The following is a 20664-nucleotide window of genomic DNA, read 5'->3' on the forward strand; positions in this document are numbered from 1 at the left end:
ACATGTAGTTTTAAGTTTTACATGCCCTGGCAGTGAAAAACTTCCAAAGTCGGTTTTCACTATTGGGAAGCCTGCTCCTCTCATAGGCCAGCATTGGGCATTTCTTAATATACTTTTAGGCTGTAATTTCTAATCAGAAAGGAGTAGCTGCATCGTGTTTCATATAAAATCGAATTTAACATTACTGTTTTAGAAATTACACTTTTAGAAAGTAGACATTTCTCTGCTCTGAGTGCTCTATGTGCCTTACAGCCTGTCTCCAATCCACGACTGGTCTGTGTTGGGTGACAACTCCCCTTGTGCATTACATCCAGACAGGCACAAACACACAGCACTCAACTGCATCTGCATTCATCTGCATACTGATGGGTTATCTTGGGCAGGAAGGGTGGAGGGGCTCTCACTTACACTTCAAAGGGTAGTGGCCTGACCCTACACACAGGGCTGATTACCCCCACAGATCTCTTGGCAGACAGGACTGGAATGAAAGGGGAACTGGTGAACTTGAAAACCACTTTTTGAAGACTTCCCCACTTCAAAGGCACATTTGGGTAGCACAAGTACTGGTCCTCTGACCCTATTAAATTCGACCCTCTGGACCTGGAACCAAACCTCTGTCAGAAGAACAGCTGTGCTGCTCAAAGGACTCAACTGGACTGCTTTTCTAGAGGAACTGCTTTTCTGCTTGTTGCCCTGCTGTCTGCTGCTCTCTGACCCTGCTGGAAGGATTCTGCCTTCCCACCAGAGTCATCTCCAAGGGTGTGCTGGCTTGCTTGTTCGCCTGCAGTCTCAGGGATATCAGACTTCTACAACTCTCCTGGTGCTGCTAGACTCCACTGTCATTGAGTCTCACCCTTGCCTGAGGTGCCCCCTCCAAACTCTGAGCCTCAGTAGTGGGTTCTGCAGTTGAGTTCTACAAAAATCAGCGCATCGCATCTCCGATGATGACGCAGCAGCTGCCTGGCGACAGCGGATCCCCAGCCTGCACGGCTTGCTGATGACCCTCTGCGTGGCCCCATGGTGACGTATCGCCTTCAACTCAATTGAGCCTGCCAACGACGCAGTGACCCAACTGCGTGGGGGAAAAAACAGACGCATCATGCTCTCTGTGTCAGCGCTTTGCTCCATCCAGGGAACTGTTTCGGTGGACAAATCCTGCAAGCTCGAAGATTTCTCTAGAATTATTCTATACCATATTGTATTGGAGCCACATATATCAGTAATAATTCACACAACTTAAATTGGAATACAACAAATATATTTATTATATCATATTTGTATTTAATATATATTCAACCAATATATTCATCAATTGTGTTATTTTCATATTGCATATTATTATATGTATAAGTATCTACACTTCATCACAGAAGTAAAAAAATAATAATAAGGAACTCTCTGGGTCTCTCACATCACCCTACAAAACATCAATTCTCGCACACCACTGGCGTCTTCAGATTAAAGATTTATATTGGAGGTTTTACTTTTTTATGTCTCTCTGTGCCCTCCCCATTTCTGTTCAGCCGTTAAACCTTAGTCATGAGTTTAGTTGTTTTATGTTTAATTGTGTATGTAGATAGGATTTCCACCGAGCTTTGTGCTAATTTTTGAAATTAGTGTCCTGGAAGCTCGTTAATCATGGGTACCTAATAGACTGTAAAATGCCAAAAAGGACATTGGTAAAGAAACTGTCAACTATCTGATAACTTTTTAAGGTGAACCTAAACCGAATTAAAAATTTACCTAGCTGCACGGTTACAGATATGGCATGTGCCACTCACGCAAAAAACCCTGTTTCGAAACAAGTGCGAAACTTAGATGCAGTGACCTTGGTTCTCAACTAATACCTATGTTCAGTGATAACATCTAGACAAGAGCGAATGAAATGGGAAAAGGTTTCAAGTCTGAACCCCCAGTACTGCCACGCCAAATTAACAATTGCTGTTCGTTTATGATTTGTTTAGGAATTCAGCCAACTGAAGCTTCAAAGGTCTTACCTGTACAAATGTTCTTCTTGATAGTGGGGATAATGTGTCGCAAAGCTACCTTTGTTGCCTCTGCACACAACATTTTCACCCCAAACAATTATTTTAATGGAAGCTCAGTGAACAATTCAAGCCGTAGAAAAACTTAGATGAAAAGGACCATACTGGCCTCAAAAGTTGAAATTCTGAGGTAAGCCAAAAAAAATCTACATCCAAACATCAGTGTCAAAAGTTATTTATGGGATTTATGCCCAACGCATCTTGATTCCTACACCAGATTTATAAATAGTTATAAAATGTTATTCGTTCTATTTTACATTTGGTGTGAACTTGGCCCGAGGGCATTAGAGTTCTTTTACAGGAGAAACAAGTTACATTTACACATTTTAGGCATAGAGAGCTTAAGTGATCTGCCCAGAATTTCAGGAGGTTAAGTCGAGGCTGAGATTTGATCCTGGTTCCCAGTTCCAAAGTCACTAAGCTACATATCTTCCTGGTTCTCTGTATGCCACAAGACAGATTTATAATACTTTTTTGGTTTTGAAAGATTATGGTCTTATGTGTTTTTTTCATTGTATGCCTCACCCACCAGAGCACGGCCTTGATGCAGTCCAGTTAGATGGTATCATCTGTGTGTTGTAAAACTCCAATAAGCAGAGAGCTAATTTGAGAAGAATCAGATATGGCTCACTTTCTGGCTTATTTCTACCTTGTAGCAATTGCGTAACTGGGCTGTTAATAGCACCTCTTTTTAAAAACCTCAGTTGGTTGAACTTTTTTTCAGAAAAGACAGAATGCTACTCCTTGGGTTACTTTCAAACTGACCTGGCAAACAATTTCCTTTGGAAATGGGTTGTACCACTATTTTCTTATACATGATACTGTATCACAGTCAATGTTGGTATTAGATGCAATCTTCTTGGTTTATTTTCTTCTGAATTGCTTAGTCAAATCTGAGATGCTACACGTCAGAGTTCATCAGGCAACGTTTCCTCTTTTTGCGCTCTGCCCATAACACTATCTGTTGGCGCCACCTGGAAAAGTTTTAGCGCCAGTAGTAGTACCAGAGACTGCATAGTTGTCCTCTGTGCAGTATTTTAAAATACCCGCTTCCCTAGTTTTTTTATCTTTATAGTGTATTGGAGAAAGGCATGCAAATATGCATTTGAAAGAAACACCTTTCCCATGTGAAATAGTAGTTAGATCCAAGACCTCCTTTAGTACTGTGTAAGCAATATGTTACTATTGCCAAGTGTGAGGCCTACTTGTCATGAGAGTCCTCCCCCTAGATGTGAAATATCAGAACACTCTACTGATCTTAAAGGATGAAGTATTTTTCACTTTCCAGGCAGTCTTTTTAGCATCCAAAATGAGGTCATCAAGGGCAAGCTGGTCAGGAATTTTCATGGAGTGTTAGTCATTTTAAGGTTAATGGCACATTGAATAAGGCTGGGCCTGAATAAGCAGGGTGGTCTCTCTATTAATCAATCTAGACATGCTTTCCTTTTATGTAACATTTTTTCATATTTGTACCACCTAGTCTCTACCTCTCCCAGGTGTCCTCCTCAGCCTTGCAATGATGCATCCACCACCACTGTTAGTTTTGGGTAGAGCAGTTAGAGGGATCTGACTGTGGTACTGCCGCAGTCAGACAGCCACCACTGCAAGACTCCTCCAACACATAGAGTCCCCTTGGTGTTGAGCCCACTGAGATTTCAGATCACATTCATCTGGACTTGGTGTGGTCCACAAGGAGAATTCAGTAGGCCAAGAGGCCCAGGAGCCTCAGCCACTCTTACTGAGTCCACAGTCAAAGGTTGAAACATCAGCATCATAATCTGAATACCCTGGACTTTTGTGGCAGAGGAAATCCTCAAGCCCACCATGTCCAGGATGGCTCCAATGAAGTAGAGCAGGTGTGAAGGAGTCAGGTGTAACTTCTGAACGTTGATGGAAAAACCCAATGATGTCAACAGGTCGGCTGTTGTCTGGAAGCTTACTACTGCTTGAGTCAAGCATACCTTCAGTAACTTGTCATCAATGTACAGGAAGTGTGATATTCCTAACCTCGGCAGATGGGCTGCATGCACCATTACCTTTGCGAACACAAGAGGTGCACTGGTAAGACCAGAGGGGAGCATGGTGAACTGAAACTGTACTTGGCATTTCTGGGATTTGGGATGTGAAAGTAGGCATCCTGTAGATCCAACACCTCCACATAGTCTCCTGGATCCAGGGCAGACAGAGCTTGGGCCAAGGTGAGCATTTTAAACTTGTGTTTATGGAGGCAGAAGATCTAGGATGGGGTGCAGACCTCCAACCTTCTTTGGCACCAGAAAATAACAGAAGTAACAGCCAGTCCTAATCTTTGATGCAAGCATCCTCTGTATTGTGCCCTTCGCCAAAGGAGTCTAAACTTTCTTGTTGCTTATGGACAAGTGATCTTCCAGGAAGTGTTGTGATGGAGGCATATCTGTGGGGTGAGACAGAAAAGGGAGGGGATATCCCTGCTGCACAGTCTGATGCACCTATTGGTCGGACTTGATTCTCCTCTATTTGTGGCTGTGGAAGGAGATGTGACCTCCAACCAACCAAGCATTTTTTCTCTGAGTGCCAATTAAAGTAGTTTTGTCGCAGCTGCAGGAGGACGGTGCTGGGTGTGGGTAGCATATTGCTGCTGGGGACCTAAATGCTGTTGGTCTGTTCCCCTGTATCTTTCCTGAAAGGTCTGAGAGGTCTACTATTGCAGGAGTACTTTTTAGCATTGCCTCTGCTAGTATCCCCCTGCTGAAGCCTCGAAAGTCGTGAAGTTGGTGGAGGAACTGGCGAGTAGGTTGGGCTAGGCATAGAGAGCGAGCATTAGACTTCCTCTCTCTAAACCTTTTTTAAGGCTGAGTCAGCTTTTGCTTATAGAACTGTCAAATGTCATGTCCATCACAGACTGTTAGATGCCAGATGAAAGCCCAGTGGAGAGAATCCAGGTGTGGACCCAAAGCACCACATTGGTGCGAACTGCCCTACCCAGGCAGTCAGTTGTATCAAGGCTCAAGTGAATAGAGTACTTTGCAGCGTTGTGACCATCCGAAATCAAACATTGTGATGTTGGTCAGATGGCAGGATGTCTGCCACTCTGTCCAACAACACATACAAGTACCTCCCCAGGAGGCACAGACTTGAGGCTGGGGCTAGTGGAGGAGTACATTTGTTTGACAAACGTCTCCATCCTTTTAGATTCCCTGTCAGGAGTTGTGGGGAATGAATTCAGGTTTAGGTGACTGGTGGACGCTTATATCACCAAGCTCTCTGGAGTAAGACCCTGGAGGAGGAAATCTGGATCTTCAAGAGCAGCTGGTGCCACCTCATCACTTGCCTAATCACTGGAGGGGAAGATTCAGGTTTAGCCCCACCAGGACATCCACCAGAGCCTCCTTCAATGGTAATAGAGGTTCTTGGGGTCGAAAATCTCTGCCACCCTTCTAATCACTGTGGTGAAGAAGGCTGATTGTTCCATTGCAATGGCTTGGGTCAGAGGAGAGAGGCCAACATCCGGGGTTGCATCCAGACCACTGGCACACTGAGTTTCATTGAATATATTGCCTTTGACATATCCGTCTTGATCATTATCATGATCTTCAACATCATAGTGGAAAACAAATGTGTCAGGTTCTATTGTCGAGGTCTGGGTGAAAGGGATGGGTTTCTGAGTTAGATAAGACAAGTGGTTATGTTTCCAGCTTTGATGCTTGAACCTGTGGCATTGGTCATGGTGTTCATTGTGATGTTGGTTGTGGTACCTGGGACGGATTCAGCAAGCACAGTTGGAGGAACAGTCCGGCCTCGATTTGACCTGAAAGAGCACAGTCGGTGTAGGGGACGGATATGCAGGTGGTAACCCAACTGGAGGCCCCTGGATTCTTGGGGCTCAACGGCACACCAGAGAGTCACAATGGGGCACGGAAAATGTTATAGAAGGCTTGTTTGTTCCAGCTCTTGAAGCAGTTGTGGCGTTGATGATGGCCAGGGGACTTCATAGCTCATAGGGACCAGCGCTAGAATCTAATTCAATTGGAGGACCGACTCCCATGCCTGGGACGCCATGCAACTCCGTGTAGTGGAGTAAGGGCCAGATGTAGCGAGCATTTTGCATGGTGCAAACTGCGAAAATCGCAGTTTGCGCCATGCAAAATGCCGATTCCGATGCTCATTTACAATTTGCAAGTCGGTACCGACTCGCAAATTGTGAATGCGACTCGCAAATAGGAAGGGGTGTCCCCTTCCTATTTGCGACTTGCATCGCTATGCTAAATTGCTTTGTGACCGCGAATGCGGTCGCAAAGCAATTCACAGTTACCACCAGTGTCACACTGGTGGTAATCCATTCGCAAAAGGGAAGGGGTCCCCATGGTACCCCTTCCCCTTTGTGAATGTTGCTAAAAAGGGTTTTTCAGAGCAGGCAGTGGTCCAATGGACCACTCACTGCCTACTCTGAAAAACCGAAACCAAATGGTTTCGTTATATTTTTTTATTTTGCAACTCGTTTTCCTTTAAGGAAAACGGGCTGCAAAATAAAATAAAAAAAACTGCTTTATTTAAAAAGCAGTCACAGACATGGAGGTCTCTGTCTTCAGCAGGCCACCATCCCTGTGAGTGCAGGGACTCGCTATGGGGTCGCAAAAAGCGACCCATCTCATTAATATTAATGAGGTTGGTCTTTGCGACCCCATAGCGACTCGCAGATGGTGTCTGAGACACCGTTCTGCATCCAATTTTGCGAATCGGAAAATGCTACATCTGGCCCTATGACAGACACATGCCTGGATTTCTTATGTTTCTCAGCCTTCTTCACGGTCACAGGAGTAGCCTCGGGAGCAAGAGCACATCCGTGCCCTCATCTTCGACCCCAACCGGGATAGATTCTTCTACTTTCGAAGTTCACCAAAGGTGAGTTTCATGTCGCAGATAGCCTTGTGGTTCCTTTTGGCAAAGCAGTTGCACAAGCCAAGTCATGTTTGGAGCTGAGGCATCAGAGACACACATCATGAGTGCCAGTCACTGACATCTGGTGATGACAGTCGCAACACAACTTACACTCAGTTGTTTTAGGGGAAGACAGCCAGACGGATCCAACATGGAGCCACACAATGCCACCTGCTGACACACAAGGGAATTGCTATGCAAAAATTTCTGAATCCAGTCTGGTGCCTCAGAGATTCACAAGGAGATGCATCAGTGGTTTGTGTCCTCCTAAACGTTTATTTGGAACCTTTTGCTTAATTCAAGATAATTTCTCTTAAATCATCTTCTCCAGCTCATAGAGGACCACACCCTCAGAATGAAACTAACGTTTCTGTCCTTAAATGAACTGTCCTTAAAAATTATCATCACTCTTGTCACGTTTTGCATTTGAGCACCTCGAAAAATAAAGGCATTGTGTATAAGACAATATGGAGCTACAAACTGCTAATTTTTGACCTGGTGAGACGTCATTCAAGGAGGTAACTTAATCGCACTCAATGTACCTCTAATTCTAGTCCTACATTGTGTGTATGCATGTATGTGTAGTATTTAAGTTGTTAAAGCATGAACCTAGCTAACAATTAACGAAGTGTGTTGTGTGGTGCTCAAGGAGCAAAAAATGCCAGGACGTTCCTTCTTCGTCGGTATCTCCATTAAATTCTAAAATCAACAGCCACATCCCCGTCATAGCCATGAGATGCCGTATTTGAGGTTTGATCACTCGCCATAGAAAACTAACTAAGTTGTTGCATTTTGGGATAATAGTATTATCATAATACAGCAGCCAAATGACAGAGTCATATTTCTACTTAATGAAACTTTTTCCCGTTATCCACTTTTTCTGCACTTTTTGCCTTTTGGGAAGATGATAATAGGAAGTTTTTGCAATCATGTTAACGGTTTCACTTTCCTTTTAGTTTCAATAGGAAATTGTATTTTTAAAAAGCTATTGTAAAATTGGTTAAACTTTTGAAGGAAAATTTACTTGGAATAACTCTTTCTGGTATGAATATATAAATTTAAAGAAGATACGAAAAAGAAATATGACTACTGGTAATTACATTTACTGCTGACATTCCTCCATTTAGTCAGATAAAGAGACTAATCTGTTAACTTTTCAGCAGCATTTGAATTTGTTTTTAATTAGTTTCTAAAGCAAATGTTGTTTTCAGCAGATCACCCAGCAAAGGACAACTAGATCTTCGAAAACATCTTAAAAAGGTGAATTTACAAAGGTAATTTGCATTGTTTCGTTTACCTAAATTTGAAAAAAGTGTGCTCTAGTATTATTTTTCCTTTGTTATAGATCTTTGTTATGGATCCTTTAAATTTCCATCTTGCTAACTATTTAGGAGCAATAAGGAACCAAAAACTATGGAAGTAGCTTGAAAAATGAAAGTACTGTGAGTTCACTACCTTGAAATGTTTTTCCACTGTTACGTGAAATTTAGGCCCTTTGATGGTTTGACTAGTGATGTGAATGTAGCTTTATTTTCTTTTTACTAACAGGCCAGCAGGACCCAAAACTTAATTCATAACATCATCCTAAGAAGGGGGCTCCTTGTTTCGTATAGTCTGTATGCCAGCTGTGAGCCATATGCCTTTTAATGTCCGATGAAAATTGTAGTGTTGTTTATGTGCACTCTATTTTCTTACCAGGGCTCTTCAAAATGGCCCCCAGGGAAACCCAACAACAACTAAAGGCACAACTAAAGGCACAACAACAAAAAAAAAAATTGCCCCCACAGGGGGTCGCCCTGCCCACTGGCGACCCCCTGTCCATTTATTTATTTATTTTTAAAGAAAAAAAAAGTTGCCCGGGGGGGGGGGGTGGGGGGGGATGTGATCGCGCCCCGTCACCCCCCTGCCCCCCTCCCCACCACCCCCCCAAGGGGGAACCTACCTTTTTTTTTTTTTAAATATGCCCCCGGGGGGGGCGGCCCGTTTTCCGAGGGGTCCGACCCCCCTAAGTGAAATCCCTGGCGTCTAGTGGTGTTTCCTGCCCCCGATCGCGGCTGTGCTGCGATCGGGGGCCAGGAAACCCTTTCAGGAAGGCCTCATAAGAAAGGGGAGACTCTCCCCTTTCTTACGATGGCTTCCCGAACGTAGGGAAGGCCGTTTTCCCCATCGGAGCAGGAAGCGGCCGCAATGGGGAAATCAACATTGTCGAGGCGCGCTGACGTCACAAAGGGGCGGGTGGGGGCCGGGGGAGACACAGAAGAGCTTACGTGTCTCCCTGGGACCAAAAAAAAAAAATCCTCGGGTGGAACATGAGACATTGGTGCTTAGAAGTGGTATGCTTCATTTTGCTCATCAAGGAAGTGGAAGGGAAGGACTGTAATAAGGGTCCCTTCACCGTTAAAGAAGAGGGATATATAGCCTTGTGAGATAACTTCCCACCATAATTCACTGCAGCAAACTGGAGAAAGGGGACATTTTGTAGGAGATTTTATACGATTTTTCAGGGCATTCATTTAGTCACTAATAGGCCAACCTTAGAAAGCACTACTTCCATCGTTCACAACTAAAGGCCCAATTCACATTCTTAAACCTATGATTATGGCCGAGAATGAGCCCATCTGTGCTTCACATCTTTCCACAAATGGGCACCTGTGAGTTGTGAACGGTTTTGCTATTGCATAATTGTCCACCACTACTGTGTAGCAGTAAACCCAACACGTGGGGTTGGGAGTGAACAGGTCTAGCAAGGCATGCTTTGCTTTGTAATTTTCTGAGTACCCGCAAACTCAAGAGTCTGTGCCATTCACATACTCACCCTGGAAGTGGTCGCAGTTTCACGTTAGAGTAGTTCCCCTTCCACAATAGTAGGGGGAATAGACCCAACGTGGAGGCGCTGTAGGGGACGAGGGTCCTCACAGTGAAAACACGTTTGTCCCATGAATAAAACAAAACTAATAAGAACATATGCGTTTGCTACTGCTGAGTTTTGGGAATTAGCATGCAAGCAGTTTTCTTTTCAATCAGGTTTCTATGAGTATGGGTGGTATCATGCATCATTATGTTTTTGCTCTTCGGGATATCTTGCTGTTTGCAGTAAGCTGCCCAGAGTCGGCTCGGTATTCCTCACAGAAACCTGCTTTTACTTTTAGGTGTTTGATTATGTTGACCACGCGAGCGCTTAGCCACAAGTCATATCAAGACTATGGACTCTCTCTCCCATAGTGACATAATCCAGCTTCTACATTATGGAACTGATGTGTGGTTTAACCATTTCGCTGCCAGGATTCTAATGCAGTGGTTCCCCACCTTTTGACATCTGTGGACCCCCATTTTATCATTAATGGAACCCAGGGACCCCCACTGAATCATCATTGGAATCCGGGGACCCCCACTGAGTCATTAATGGAAGCCTGGGACCAAATTTGTGAATATTTGTTAATATTTTTTTTATTTTCTAAGCAGTCGCGGACCCCCCTGAGAAAGCTTCGGGGACCCCCAGGGGTCCCCGGACCACAGGTTGGGAACCACTGTTCTAATGCATTTTAAGATGTATTTATCCATCGTCAGGGCACTGCACTGAATAGGTTAAAGTGAGCAGTTGTGTTTTGAATGTGGCATACATACGCCCTTACATCTCCATGTTTGCATACTGTGTTTGTAATTTACGCAGCTCACGAGTCTCTCAAACTTGGATTTTCCCCAAAAGTACTGCCATTTACTGTGGTGTTCGTTTCTACAGTTTTCTTTCTACTAATACGTGTCGTATGCATGTTAGTAGATATTTTGCACTAATTTCCAAATAATGATTGTAAAGTCTATGGCCCTCATTACAAGATTGGCGGTATTGACCGCCTACCGCCACGGCGACGGCTGCCAACATACTGCCCCCGTGGCTACCAGCCGGCAATGCGTATTTAGACCGCCGACAGTATTCCTCCAGAAATCTGGCAGAACACCGCCGGGTGACGGCGGTAAGGCGGCGCTGCTGACAGAAGCACCGCCACGCCAACAAAACACCACCGACCGTATTATGAGCAATGATACAGCCTGCCGGTGTTTTGCTGGCGGACGCTGCTGCTGACAGCAGCACCAAGGGCCGTCTCCAGCCGGAGGACCCCCTGCCAGCAGGTAAGTCGGGTTCTCCGTCCAGAGAGGGGGTTGGGGGTTGTTGTGTGTATGTGGAGGGGGGGTGTGTATGTTTTGGGATGCGTGCATGTGGGTGTGTCGGGTTGGATGCATGTATGAATGAGTGATTGTGAGTGTTGTGGAGGCATGTGTGCGACAAGGTATGTTGGTGTGTGTTGTGGTGTGTGGGTATGTATGTGTGCATGCGTTGGTGGAGGTGGGTATGCATGTGTGCATGTGTGTATATGGGTGTGGGTGTGGATATGTGCCGGGGGGCAGGAGTGGGTGGGGGTGGTTGGGGGAGGACTCTGGGGAGGAGGTGGGGGCGGGAGAGACCCCTACCAGTGCCAGGGAAGGGATTCCCTGGCACTGATAGGGCCTACTGCCATGGTTTTGTGGCCATACAAAAACCACAGAAACCATGGTGGTAAGTCGGGTCATAATCCCGAGGGTGGGAATGTGACAGCCGCCGGGCTGGAGATCGAAGTCTCCAGCCCAGCGGCTGTTACCACCCTGGCGGTCTGTTTGTTAAAGTGGCTGCGTTGGATGTCGGTAACCGCCAGGGTCCAAATCCCATTTTTTTTACCGCCGGCCTGTTGGCGGTATTACCGCCGCTTTAACACCGACCGCCAGGGTTGTAATGAGGGCCTATGTTTTTAAACCAGTCTGCAATGATAAGATAGTATGTAAATTATATTTTCTGCAGCACAGTGAATGTGGAAACATCGCTTTTTGAATATGAGGCCTCCTAAGCTGGGTGTTATATTTTCCTATAACATTTACCCATAAGTAGCCTGTCTGAGCCTAAGAATCCTCGCCCTTTACCATCCAAATGTCTTGTTCCACAATCAAGTATACTGTTTTCCTTTTTGTCCTATTATTGTCCCATAAGTCATACACCCCTTCTTAGCTACGTTACTTTACCGATGAGGAGCAATATTTTACAAAGTACTGGGTGTGGCCCACATCTTACTAAACCCCCAAAATCGACACACTACAATAATTCTCTTTTAATGTATATGTAGGTGTATGTTATGGAACTTATACGGCTCTATTCTCCATTGCTCCAATTACGGTGCTGTTTCCTCCATTTGTTTTCTTCGTTCCTTTTAATGATTTCCTGAGATCCACGATCCTTCAAGTTAGAGCTATTAAGGTGCACTGACACCCAGTGGGTGTAAGAGATAGGCTATAAAAATATAATAAATAAAATCCATAAAACGTGTCCTCTCCTAGAGTCAAGGATGTCTTAGCTTGTTTGTGATCTGAGGGAGTGTACAGATTTAGACAACAAGCTGACCCTCTTGTTTTGTTGTTATGTTTTTTAGAAGCCCAGGAGGTACTCCTATATATGACAGAGAGAACAAGGACAATGGAACAGGACTCACCCCAGTAATGGCACGGGCGCTAAAGCAAAAATTCCAGGCAATACCTTTTTTTCTGCCTCGTATCTAATTCACTGCTTTGTCTTTCTAATGCTCAGCATTCACTTCTCTTTATATTGTTCTTGGGTTTTATACCACACATTAACCAGTGGGGTCAAACGCTGTGGATGGTCTTGTCAAATCAAGAGATCGCATGGTCATCTGAGATGCGCAGTCTTTTCTCTGTGATAAAGTTTTGCTGAATTGGGGTTGGGATTAAGGGATCTGCAAATGAGGAGCACCTTTGTATGCAAAAAATCAGCTTTAGAGATGCACACATTTTTTCAAAGTATTCAAATGCCGGGAGAGCTTGTAGAGGGTTATGTTGCAGTTCTTAGTGCCCATAAGAGCTACAAGTATTTGTGACACTTTCCAGGATGAAATGATGAGAAATCAACTACAAGAAACAAATGAACAGCACAAAAGTCCAAGAAAGACTATTATTTACACAAAGTCCCCATATCGGAAGACACCACAGAAATAATGTGTAGAAAACACTGCAGTACATTAGAGAAATGTCTTTAAACAGTGATAAGTTGAAAATGTGCATACTTTGAAACCAGAATTAAAATATAAATCACACGGTAGAAGTGGATTTAAGAAATGTAATGTAGAATGTTACAGCAGTAGAAATCACTTGAGAAATCCAAACCATTCTTGCAATTAAACAATATAGAAAGTGCAGCTAAAATGGGGCACTATGTTCACGTATGCAGAGAGAGAACTGGGAAAAGGAAACGTGTTACCATGCTAGCAATCACCAAGGTAGGGAAATCTGCTCTAGAATATGAGAAAGATTATGGGGGTCATTATGTCCCTGGCGGTCTTCTGACCGCCAAGGATAATGTTGGCTGTATGACCGCCAACAGGCTGGCGGTACATACACCGCCAGGTTATGAGATTGGCGGGTTGGCTGCAGCCAACCTGCCACTTCTCCACTCATACCGCCATGGCGGTATGAGCCACCGGACTGGAGATGTCTATCTCCAGCCCGGCGGCTGACATGGCATTATGAGCCAGCCTACCCCCATGGTTTTTGTGGCGTTAGCAACGCCACGAAAACCATGGCAGTAGGCCCTACCTTTGACAGGGAATTCCTTCCCTGTCACTGGTAGGCGGCCCCCCACCTCCTCCAAACACTCACCTGACGCCCTCCACCCCCGTCCATCCATACTCACCCCCACTCTCCCAATACACAAACTAACCCCCCTCCGATCCACTCACTCACCCCCATACACCTGACCCCACCCCCCATAGCCACACACGCATACATCACTCCCCTCCCCTACCCCCACTACAGTTACAGCGCCCCCGCCTCTGCATACACACACACAAACACCCACACGCACCAGGCATACATCCATTCACTTACACTGACATACACGCATTCATTCACGCATATTTCCAGACATACTCACACACATTCTTACACACAATCACACTGACATGCAGACGCGCACTCACTTCACCATTCTTACACGCATTCACTCATTCGCATACACCCACGCAAACACAACACACACAGACGCTTTCACACACATACTCAGACATTCTTGCACATGCTCAGACACACACACACACATCACCCTCCCACCCCCATTCCCTGTCGGAAGCCCGACTTACCTTGGGTGAGGAGGTCTTCCGGCAGGGAAAAGGAAGGGGCACTGCTTCAGCCAGCAGAACACTGCCAGGCCGTATTACTGGTCATAATACATCTGGCGGCGTTCTACTGGCGTGGTGGTGCTGGTGTTAGCAGCGCCAGCTTACCACTGTCCACCACCATGAGCACTGCTGGATTTGCGCCCTTATTGTGGTGGAAGTCAGGCAGTGCTCATAATATGGCGGACGGATGGTAGCCGCAGTGTTGGTATGTTGACGGCCGTCACCGGGGCGGTAGGCGGTATGTACCGCCAGTGTTATAATTAGGGCTTATGTATTGCAGATGAATGGCGGTGCCTCGCTTCTCGAGTCTTTCCAGTTAGTTATCGTTAATAGCAGGTCTTGCACATGTTGCTGCATCGAATCTCATATTTTAGTACCAAACTCCTTTTAGAGATAAGATGGATTTTACAGTAGTTTCCAAGCATGTAATCTAAGCATCAATAACTAGTGTGAGCCCGTGACAATCTTGCTGTTGTAAATGAAACTCTTATTTCCGCTTGCAGTTTGGGTACACTCATGAGTTGAATGACGAAAAAGTCGCATTTGTATCTGCTTCTATTTTGCTCTCAGATGTTTTGTTCTTGTTTTCACACACGTGCTGATCTTATTTTTCTCACGTGGCACCCCTGCAAAACCTAGAACTAAAGACCATGAGTTGAAACCAAAATATGAAAGGGAGTGTTGATGCTCAAACTTGGATGTATTGATTCTCATTTTTTTTAATCTAATCCTGATCTTGCAAATAAGGGGAAAGACTGTGAAATTCTGCAGCATTGTCAGACCAGACCGCTTAAGTCTGAAGCCTTAAATGAACATAACCTAAAAATATATGGTTTAACAGAAGGGTGAAAAGATTAATGTTCAAAACAAATAGCTTAGTCCCTGAACTCAATTAGACCTAAAGCTTATTTTACAGGTGTTTACTTCTTGATTGTCAAAACCTACACCCTAAAACCAACAGTGAATGGGAACAAGCCGCAATAAGCTTCACCTTGAGCCCTTCCACCATGACAGTATCATCAGGAAAAATGAACACAAGTATTTGTACAGTAAGACTTGTGTATTTACATGTTGGAGATATTAGCTGGAGTCTGTGGAAATTACCTCAATGGGAAAACCGCAGGAATAAGGCCAGCTGTAATTTATAAAGGGTCTGTTTTTGTTATGAGTGTTACTAAGGAAAGGTACATCCGGGGTGGACCTGAACCGGCCACATATGGTTGTGGAAAGCAAAAATAAAAAAAAGGGAAAAATGGAAACAAATGGTGATAAGCAGCACACTGCCTTAGTAGAAATAAATCAACTGCTTCACCATTTTACTCTCTCATTACCAGTTTGCCAGTGAGGCTTCAGGCACAGCTCATCCATGAGGCTGACTGCGTACTGAATCTGATCCAGAATCTTTGATTGATCGTTTCCAATGAAACAATCAATTAAGGGCACAAGAGAGACAGTTGTGTCTCTAACTGTCCAGTGTGAACTACTGGATCAACTATAACAAACGTATTACACTGAACTCTGCTCAGGCTTGCACAGGTATTAGTACAGACATGCTACACACTGTAGAGAGCATCCTCACACTCTCCATACACTCTGCAGTAAACTTTTTGCAGTGGTCTCCTAGTTCTTCAAGAAGCAAATATTTCCACAGAACTCTTGACTGGTTCCTGCAACTTTCCTATCAGACTCGACCATCCACAACATGCAAGCCCATAACTAATTCTTCTTCCGTACCTCTTTTACACATTTGCTTACCTCCACCCACCGGCAGAAGTCTTTTTCACACTTTTGATTTACTTTAACTCAAAACACAGGGGATAGCTGCAGAAATAAGGTGGCATGTGAATAAGTGAATATTACAAATTGGGTTACTGGTTGACTGGGGTCTGAGCCCATGTCACGCAGCAACCACAATCGTAGTCAGGGTAATGCACAAGCAAACCCCAAATGAACCTTTTCTCAAACCCCTGGTAGCGTGGCAAAGAGCAGGCAGGCTTAGCTTGGAGACAGTGTGTAAAGTATTTGTGCAACAAAAAGACCAGAGTAGAAAAATATAGCTAGATTTAATAAATAAAACAAGACCAAAATCACAAAATTCCAATCAGTAGAACTGGAATTATCAATTTTTAAAGAATAAATTGCAATATAGCGCCTAAACCCATAACACGCCAATTGCAGCTATCAGGTCGCGCTGGACCAGGTGGAATTTAAAAGCTCAGGCTGACCACGGTGGAGCGCAGGTTTGATACAGTCTCAGCTTAGTCTCTTTGAAGTTTTTACCTTCTCAACTTTTGTGCCCACAGACCCTTTATGGTGAAGATGGACATTAGGGTCAAGGAGATTATCGCGGGCGGCAGTCGCTATGGCACGAAGGGCTGACCTGGCGTGGATGGGTATGCTGGAGCTTTGTGTTGGCGGTCCCAGATGGGTTGTCAATGCTGCTTTGTGAAGATACAGGATAGTGGGGGCTTGTACTGATTTTCGGTCCAAATGGAGTGATTCTGGTGTGAATGGGCCCTTTTGCGGTCACAAAAAGCCCAAAAGCTTGAAAAGCCAGCTGAGCCACACTAATGGTCCAGGATGTATGGGCACCACTTGGGGGTCAGAAATTCACTGACGTTGGGTCCAGGGCCTGTTGGGGAGCCTTTTGTGTCCCTGAGGCTCAGGCCAGGAGGCCAGAAGACTAGTTCTTTGAGTCACTTTGGGGGCCCTGGGTTCAAGATGGGTTGTAGGTCCAGTTCCTCTTTCCAAGGCAAGAGGACAGCAGGTAGCAGGCCATCACAGCAGGGAGTAATTCCTTTAGAGCAGCAGACTGGCAGATTTTGTAGCACCACTGCAGTCTTTCTGGCAGAGTAGCCACAGGTACTGAAGGGTTGGTATTTGAGGTTCCCCTTTTATACGCTGGTGCCCTGGTTCTGGAAGGTGGAAGAAGCTTCCAGTCAGGGGCTCTGAAGAGGCGAACTGCTGCAGTAACTGGCAACAATCACTGTGCTGTTCTAGGGTCAGTGTAGGGTAGAGGTTGACACCCTCCATTAACCCATTGTATTTCTGGGCAGACAGGAGGTCAGAGAGAGGCTCGATCTCCTCTTCCCCTCCTTCACCTGTCACCAGGAATGTTCTAATTTCAGATCGCTCAAAGTTTGGTTTGAGATGGTTCACGTGGAGCACTTTAAAGGGACTCCTAGGGATTTTGAGATCCAACAACTAGTGGACTACCTTTTCTGCTCCTTCACCTCATATGGACGTGCCCAGTGATACTGGAGAGTTCTGGGCTCAAAAGGCTCCATAACCCACATCTTCAAACCAGGTTCAAACTCTACCAGAGTGGCCTTCTGGTCATACCAGAGTTTCATAAGTTTTTGACTGGCCTCAAGATTACTTTTCGCCTTCTTTCAGAAGCAGTGCATCTGGTTGCAGATGGCCAGCTTATACATTACCACATCCTGAGAGGGCTTCCTAGGAGCTGGCTCCCACCCCTCTCTTACAAGGCTAAGAGTTACCCTACAGGGTGGCCATAGAGAAGTTCAAAGGCGCTAAACCCCACTCCCTTCTCTGGCACCTCGTTGATGACAAAAAGAAGGTATGGAAGCGGGACGTCCCACTTACACCTAATGGGCTCAGGTAGGCCTTTTATCATGCCGTTCAAGGTCTTGTTGAATCACTCCACAAGACAGGGCGGGATAAGGTTTGGAAAACTTGTAAGTTACCCCACACTCATCCCACATTGACTTCAGGTACGCAGACATGAAGATAATGTCTCTGTCAGACACTACTTGTTTGGGGAACACCACATTGGTAAAAATCATCTTCAGAGCCCTGGCCACCACAGATGCAGCTACTAACCTCAGAGGGATGGCCTCTGGGTAACAAGTGTGGTGGTCCACCAAGGCAGGATGAACCTTTTGCCTAAGGCTGTCTCGGGTTTTAAGGGTCCAATAATGTTGATGCCTACCCTCTCAGGGTATTGGCAGCAACAGGTAATGGGATCAGTGGAGCCTTGACCGGCTTCCCTGACTTTCCACTGGCCTGGCAGGTGAGACAGGACTTACAGAACGCATCGAATGCTATCTTCATCCAGGGTCAAGAGTTGAGCAAGAAACCTGATGAAGGTTTTGTCCTGTCCTAGATGTCTTGCCAGGGGTATGTCATGAGCCAAACCCAGTAGGAAGGTCCTGTAACACTGGGGGACCACCAGCACACAGGCTGCCCCAGAGCCAGGAACATTAGGCTCGCTTTATAGGAAGTCACTCTCCCAAGAGATCAAGTGAACTCCAGAGGTATCAACTGTTGCCTAGGCCTCAGCTTGCCACCTCAAACCTTCTAGAGTGGGGCACTCTTTATGTGCCATGCAGAATTCCTCACTGGTAGGCACTCTCTCAACTTGCCAGCCAGCAAGCTCAAGCAGGTCACCTAGGGTGGCAATCCCCTGTCCGGTTGGCTCGGGGGCCTCCTTCTCAGGTGCCCCGCCTACCTCGAACTTGGGAACTTCAGGGCCTGGTTTTCTGCACCCTTTGCTCCTCTCCTTAGTAGCTGCCTGGGGTATTGTTCTAGGCTCCGGATGCCTTTGACTCTCTTCCCGGGCAGCCGTGGACCTTATGTTATACAGACCCATTCAAGCAATTCAAACATCTCCAAGAGTGACCCGAGTGCGACCTCCCTCCACATAGTGTGCTCCAGGTCGTTGCCCAGCAGAAAATTCACAGGCATGGTGGGGCTCCTTAGTTTTAAGTTTATCTCCTCCTTCTTCCTTCTGATGGGACCCCTCACCACCTTTGTGGAACTTTCCCCCATATACCTTTTGGAGAATCTGGTGCTGGCCCAGAGGCCCACCTCCTTAGCAATCTTCCTGGGATCAGTCAGCTTGCTTTCAACTAGGTGCTGGCGAGGTTCTAGAAAACAAATACTGAGCATGTGTTCTTTCATGATTAGATTATACAACCCACTGTAGTCATTGACTTTGCTGTCCTGCACCCAACCACTCACTGCCTTGCTAGAGTAGTCTACAAACTCTACCCAAGACTGCTTGGGGAGCTTCTGGCCGTCACTGAAACTTTGGCGGTACTTCTATGGAGTTAGCCCAGAATTAGCTAGTTAAGATGGCTTTTATAGGGGTGTACCCAGTCTGGTCTTTAACCCTCAAAGTAAGAAGTGTGTCCTTCACCGCTGTAGGCATGTGTTTCCACACACCATGCCCTCCACCCCAATGCTCTTCTGGGATCTTGTGAAATCTCTCCGGGCTACGTCGTAGGCAGAAAACCATATGTCAATATCAAATCCTCCACCTCACTGAAGATAGGTCCAGGAGCTGTTGTGGAGCCATTTAAGTTCCTGAGGCTCTGATCAGGAGGCCAGCAGACTAGCCCTTTGAATTACTTTGGAGTACTTGGTTGAAAATGGGTTGCAGGTCCAGCTCTTCTTGCTCAGGCAAGAGGGCAGCAGGCCTCTGGTCAGCACAGCAGGGTTGCGATTCCTTCAGAGCAGCAGTGCAGCAGAGTGCCAGACCTTGTAGCAGCACAAAAGTCCTTCTTCCTGGCAGCGTATCCACAGGTCCAGAAGTGTAGTGAAAGGTTGGTGCCTGAAGTCCCCTTTACAGGTCAAGCCTGGTTTGCTAAAGACATCTTGGGGAAATTCAAAAAGATGATCTAGGAATGCATTTCACCAGTTGCTGACCATTGGCTTTGTGGTTTGTAGCTCACATTTTCTGGCTTTCTGTTTGCTGTCTTTATTTGCTTTAGACTGTCCAGCTACAGTTCATCGCTCCCATTGTCCAAACCTTGTTTACTATATTCATCCACAAACTTGCTTTCTGTAAACTGGCCTTTGAATGTTGTTCTTATCTTGTCACTTTTCCTGTGCATTCAAAGACAGAAATAAAATGTCAAACACTCTCTTCCGAGGAACTTGGTGTTTACTTTTCTTTCTCTGACTTCAAAGTGAGAGAATTTATGTGACAAACCTGCTGTGTATCCATATAATAGGTTTAGGGTGTTTTTTTTCTAGCACACAGAAAGAACTGTGATAATGTTACAGAATTAGTACGAATTAAGCACTTTTTTGTAATTCTGAAGTGTAGTGGAAACAAATATTTGAATGCGTTCTGAACATATTAATACACTAGGTGATGACATTTGCACACCTTATTGTTTGTATGCAGTAAAACCGTATTTTCAACCATCCTCTTCAATTTCCCCCACCCTAATCTACCTTACTCCATTGCACATTACTCCATCCAATCTACCGCATTCTAATCCACTCGGTCTACTCCACTCCATTCTTCCCCACTCTAAACACCACTCCAGTCTACCCAACTCACCCACTCCAATCTACCCTACTACGCCCCACTCCAATGTGCCACAATCCACCACACACAAATCTACCCCAAGCCACCTCACTCCAATCTAGCCGCACTCCACTCTATCCGCACTCCACCGAAGGCAAGCTATCCCACTCCACTATACCCCAATCTACCCCATTCCACCATACCTCAAACA

The 20664-nt window shown here is 45.5% G+C and overlaps 1 protein-coding gene across 9 annotated transcripts in view; it reads left to right on the forward strand.

Moving 5' to 3' along the window:
* The window catches only part of PRR11 (proline rich 11), a 359537-nt gene that overhangs the window by 334235 nt on the left and 4638 nt on the right, over positions 1-20664 (forward strand). For 7 of the 9 annotated variants that reach the window (XM_069226409.1, XM_069226404.1, XM_069226412.1 and 4 more), the window contains 2 exons: positions 8174-8236; positions 12416-12512. In XM_069226409.1, the coding sequence (XP_069082510.1) occupies positions 8174-8236; positions 12416-12512 (160 nt within the window). The remainder of the gene's footprint in view (positions 1-8173; positions 8237-12415; positions 12513-20664) is intronic. The other 2 variants (XM_069226406.1, XM_069226410.1) reach the window with 1 other exon arrangement.

The sequence above is a fragment of the Pleurodeles waltl genome, chromosome 3_1 (assembly GCF_031143425.1).
Source record: "Pleurodeles waltl isolate 20211129_DDA chromosome 3_1, aPleWal1.hap1.20221129, whole genome shotgun sequence".
NCBI lineage: Eukaryota > Metazoa > Chordata > Amphibia > Caudata > Salamandridae > Pleurodeles > Pleurodeles waltl.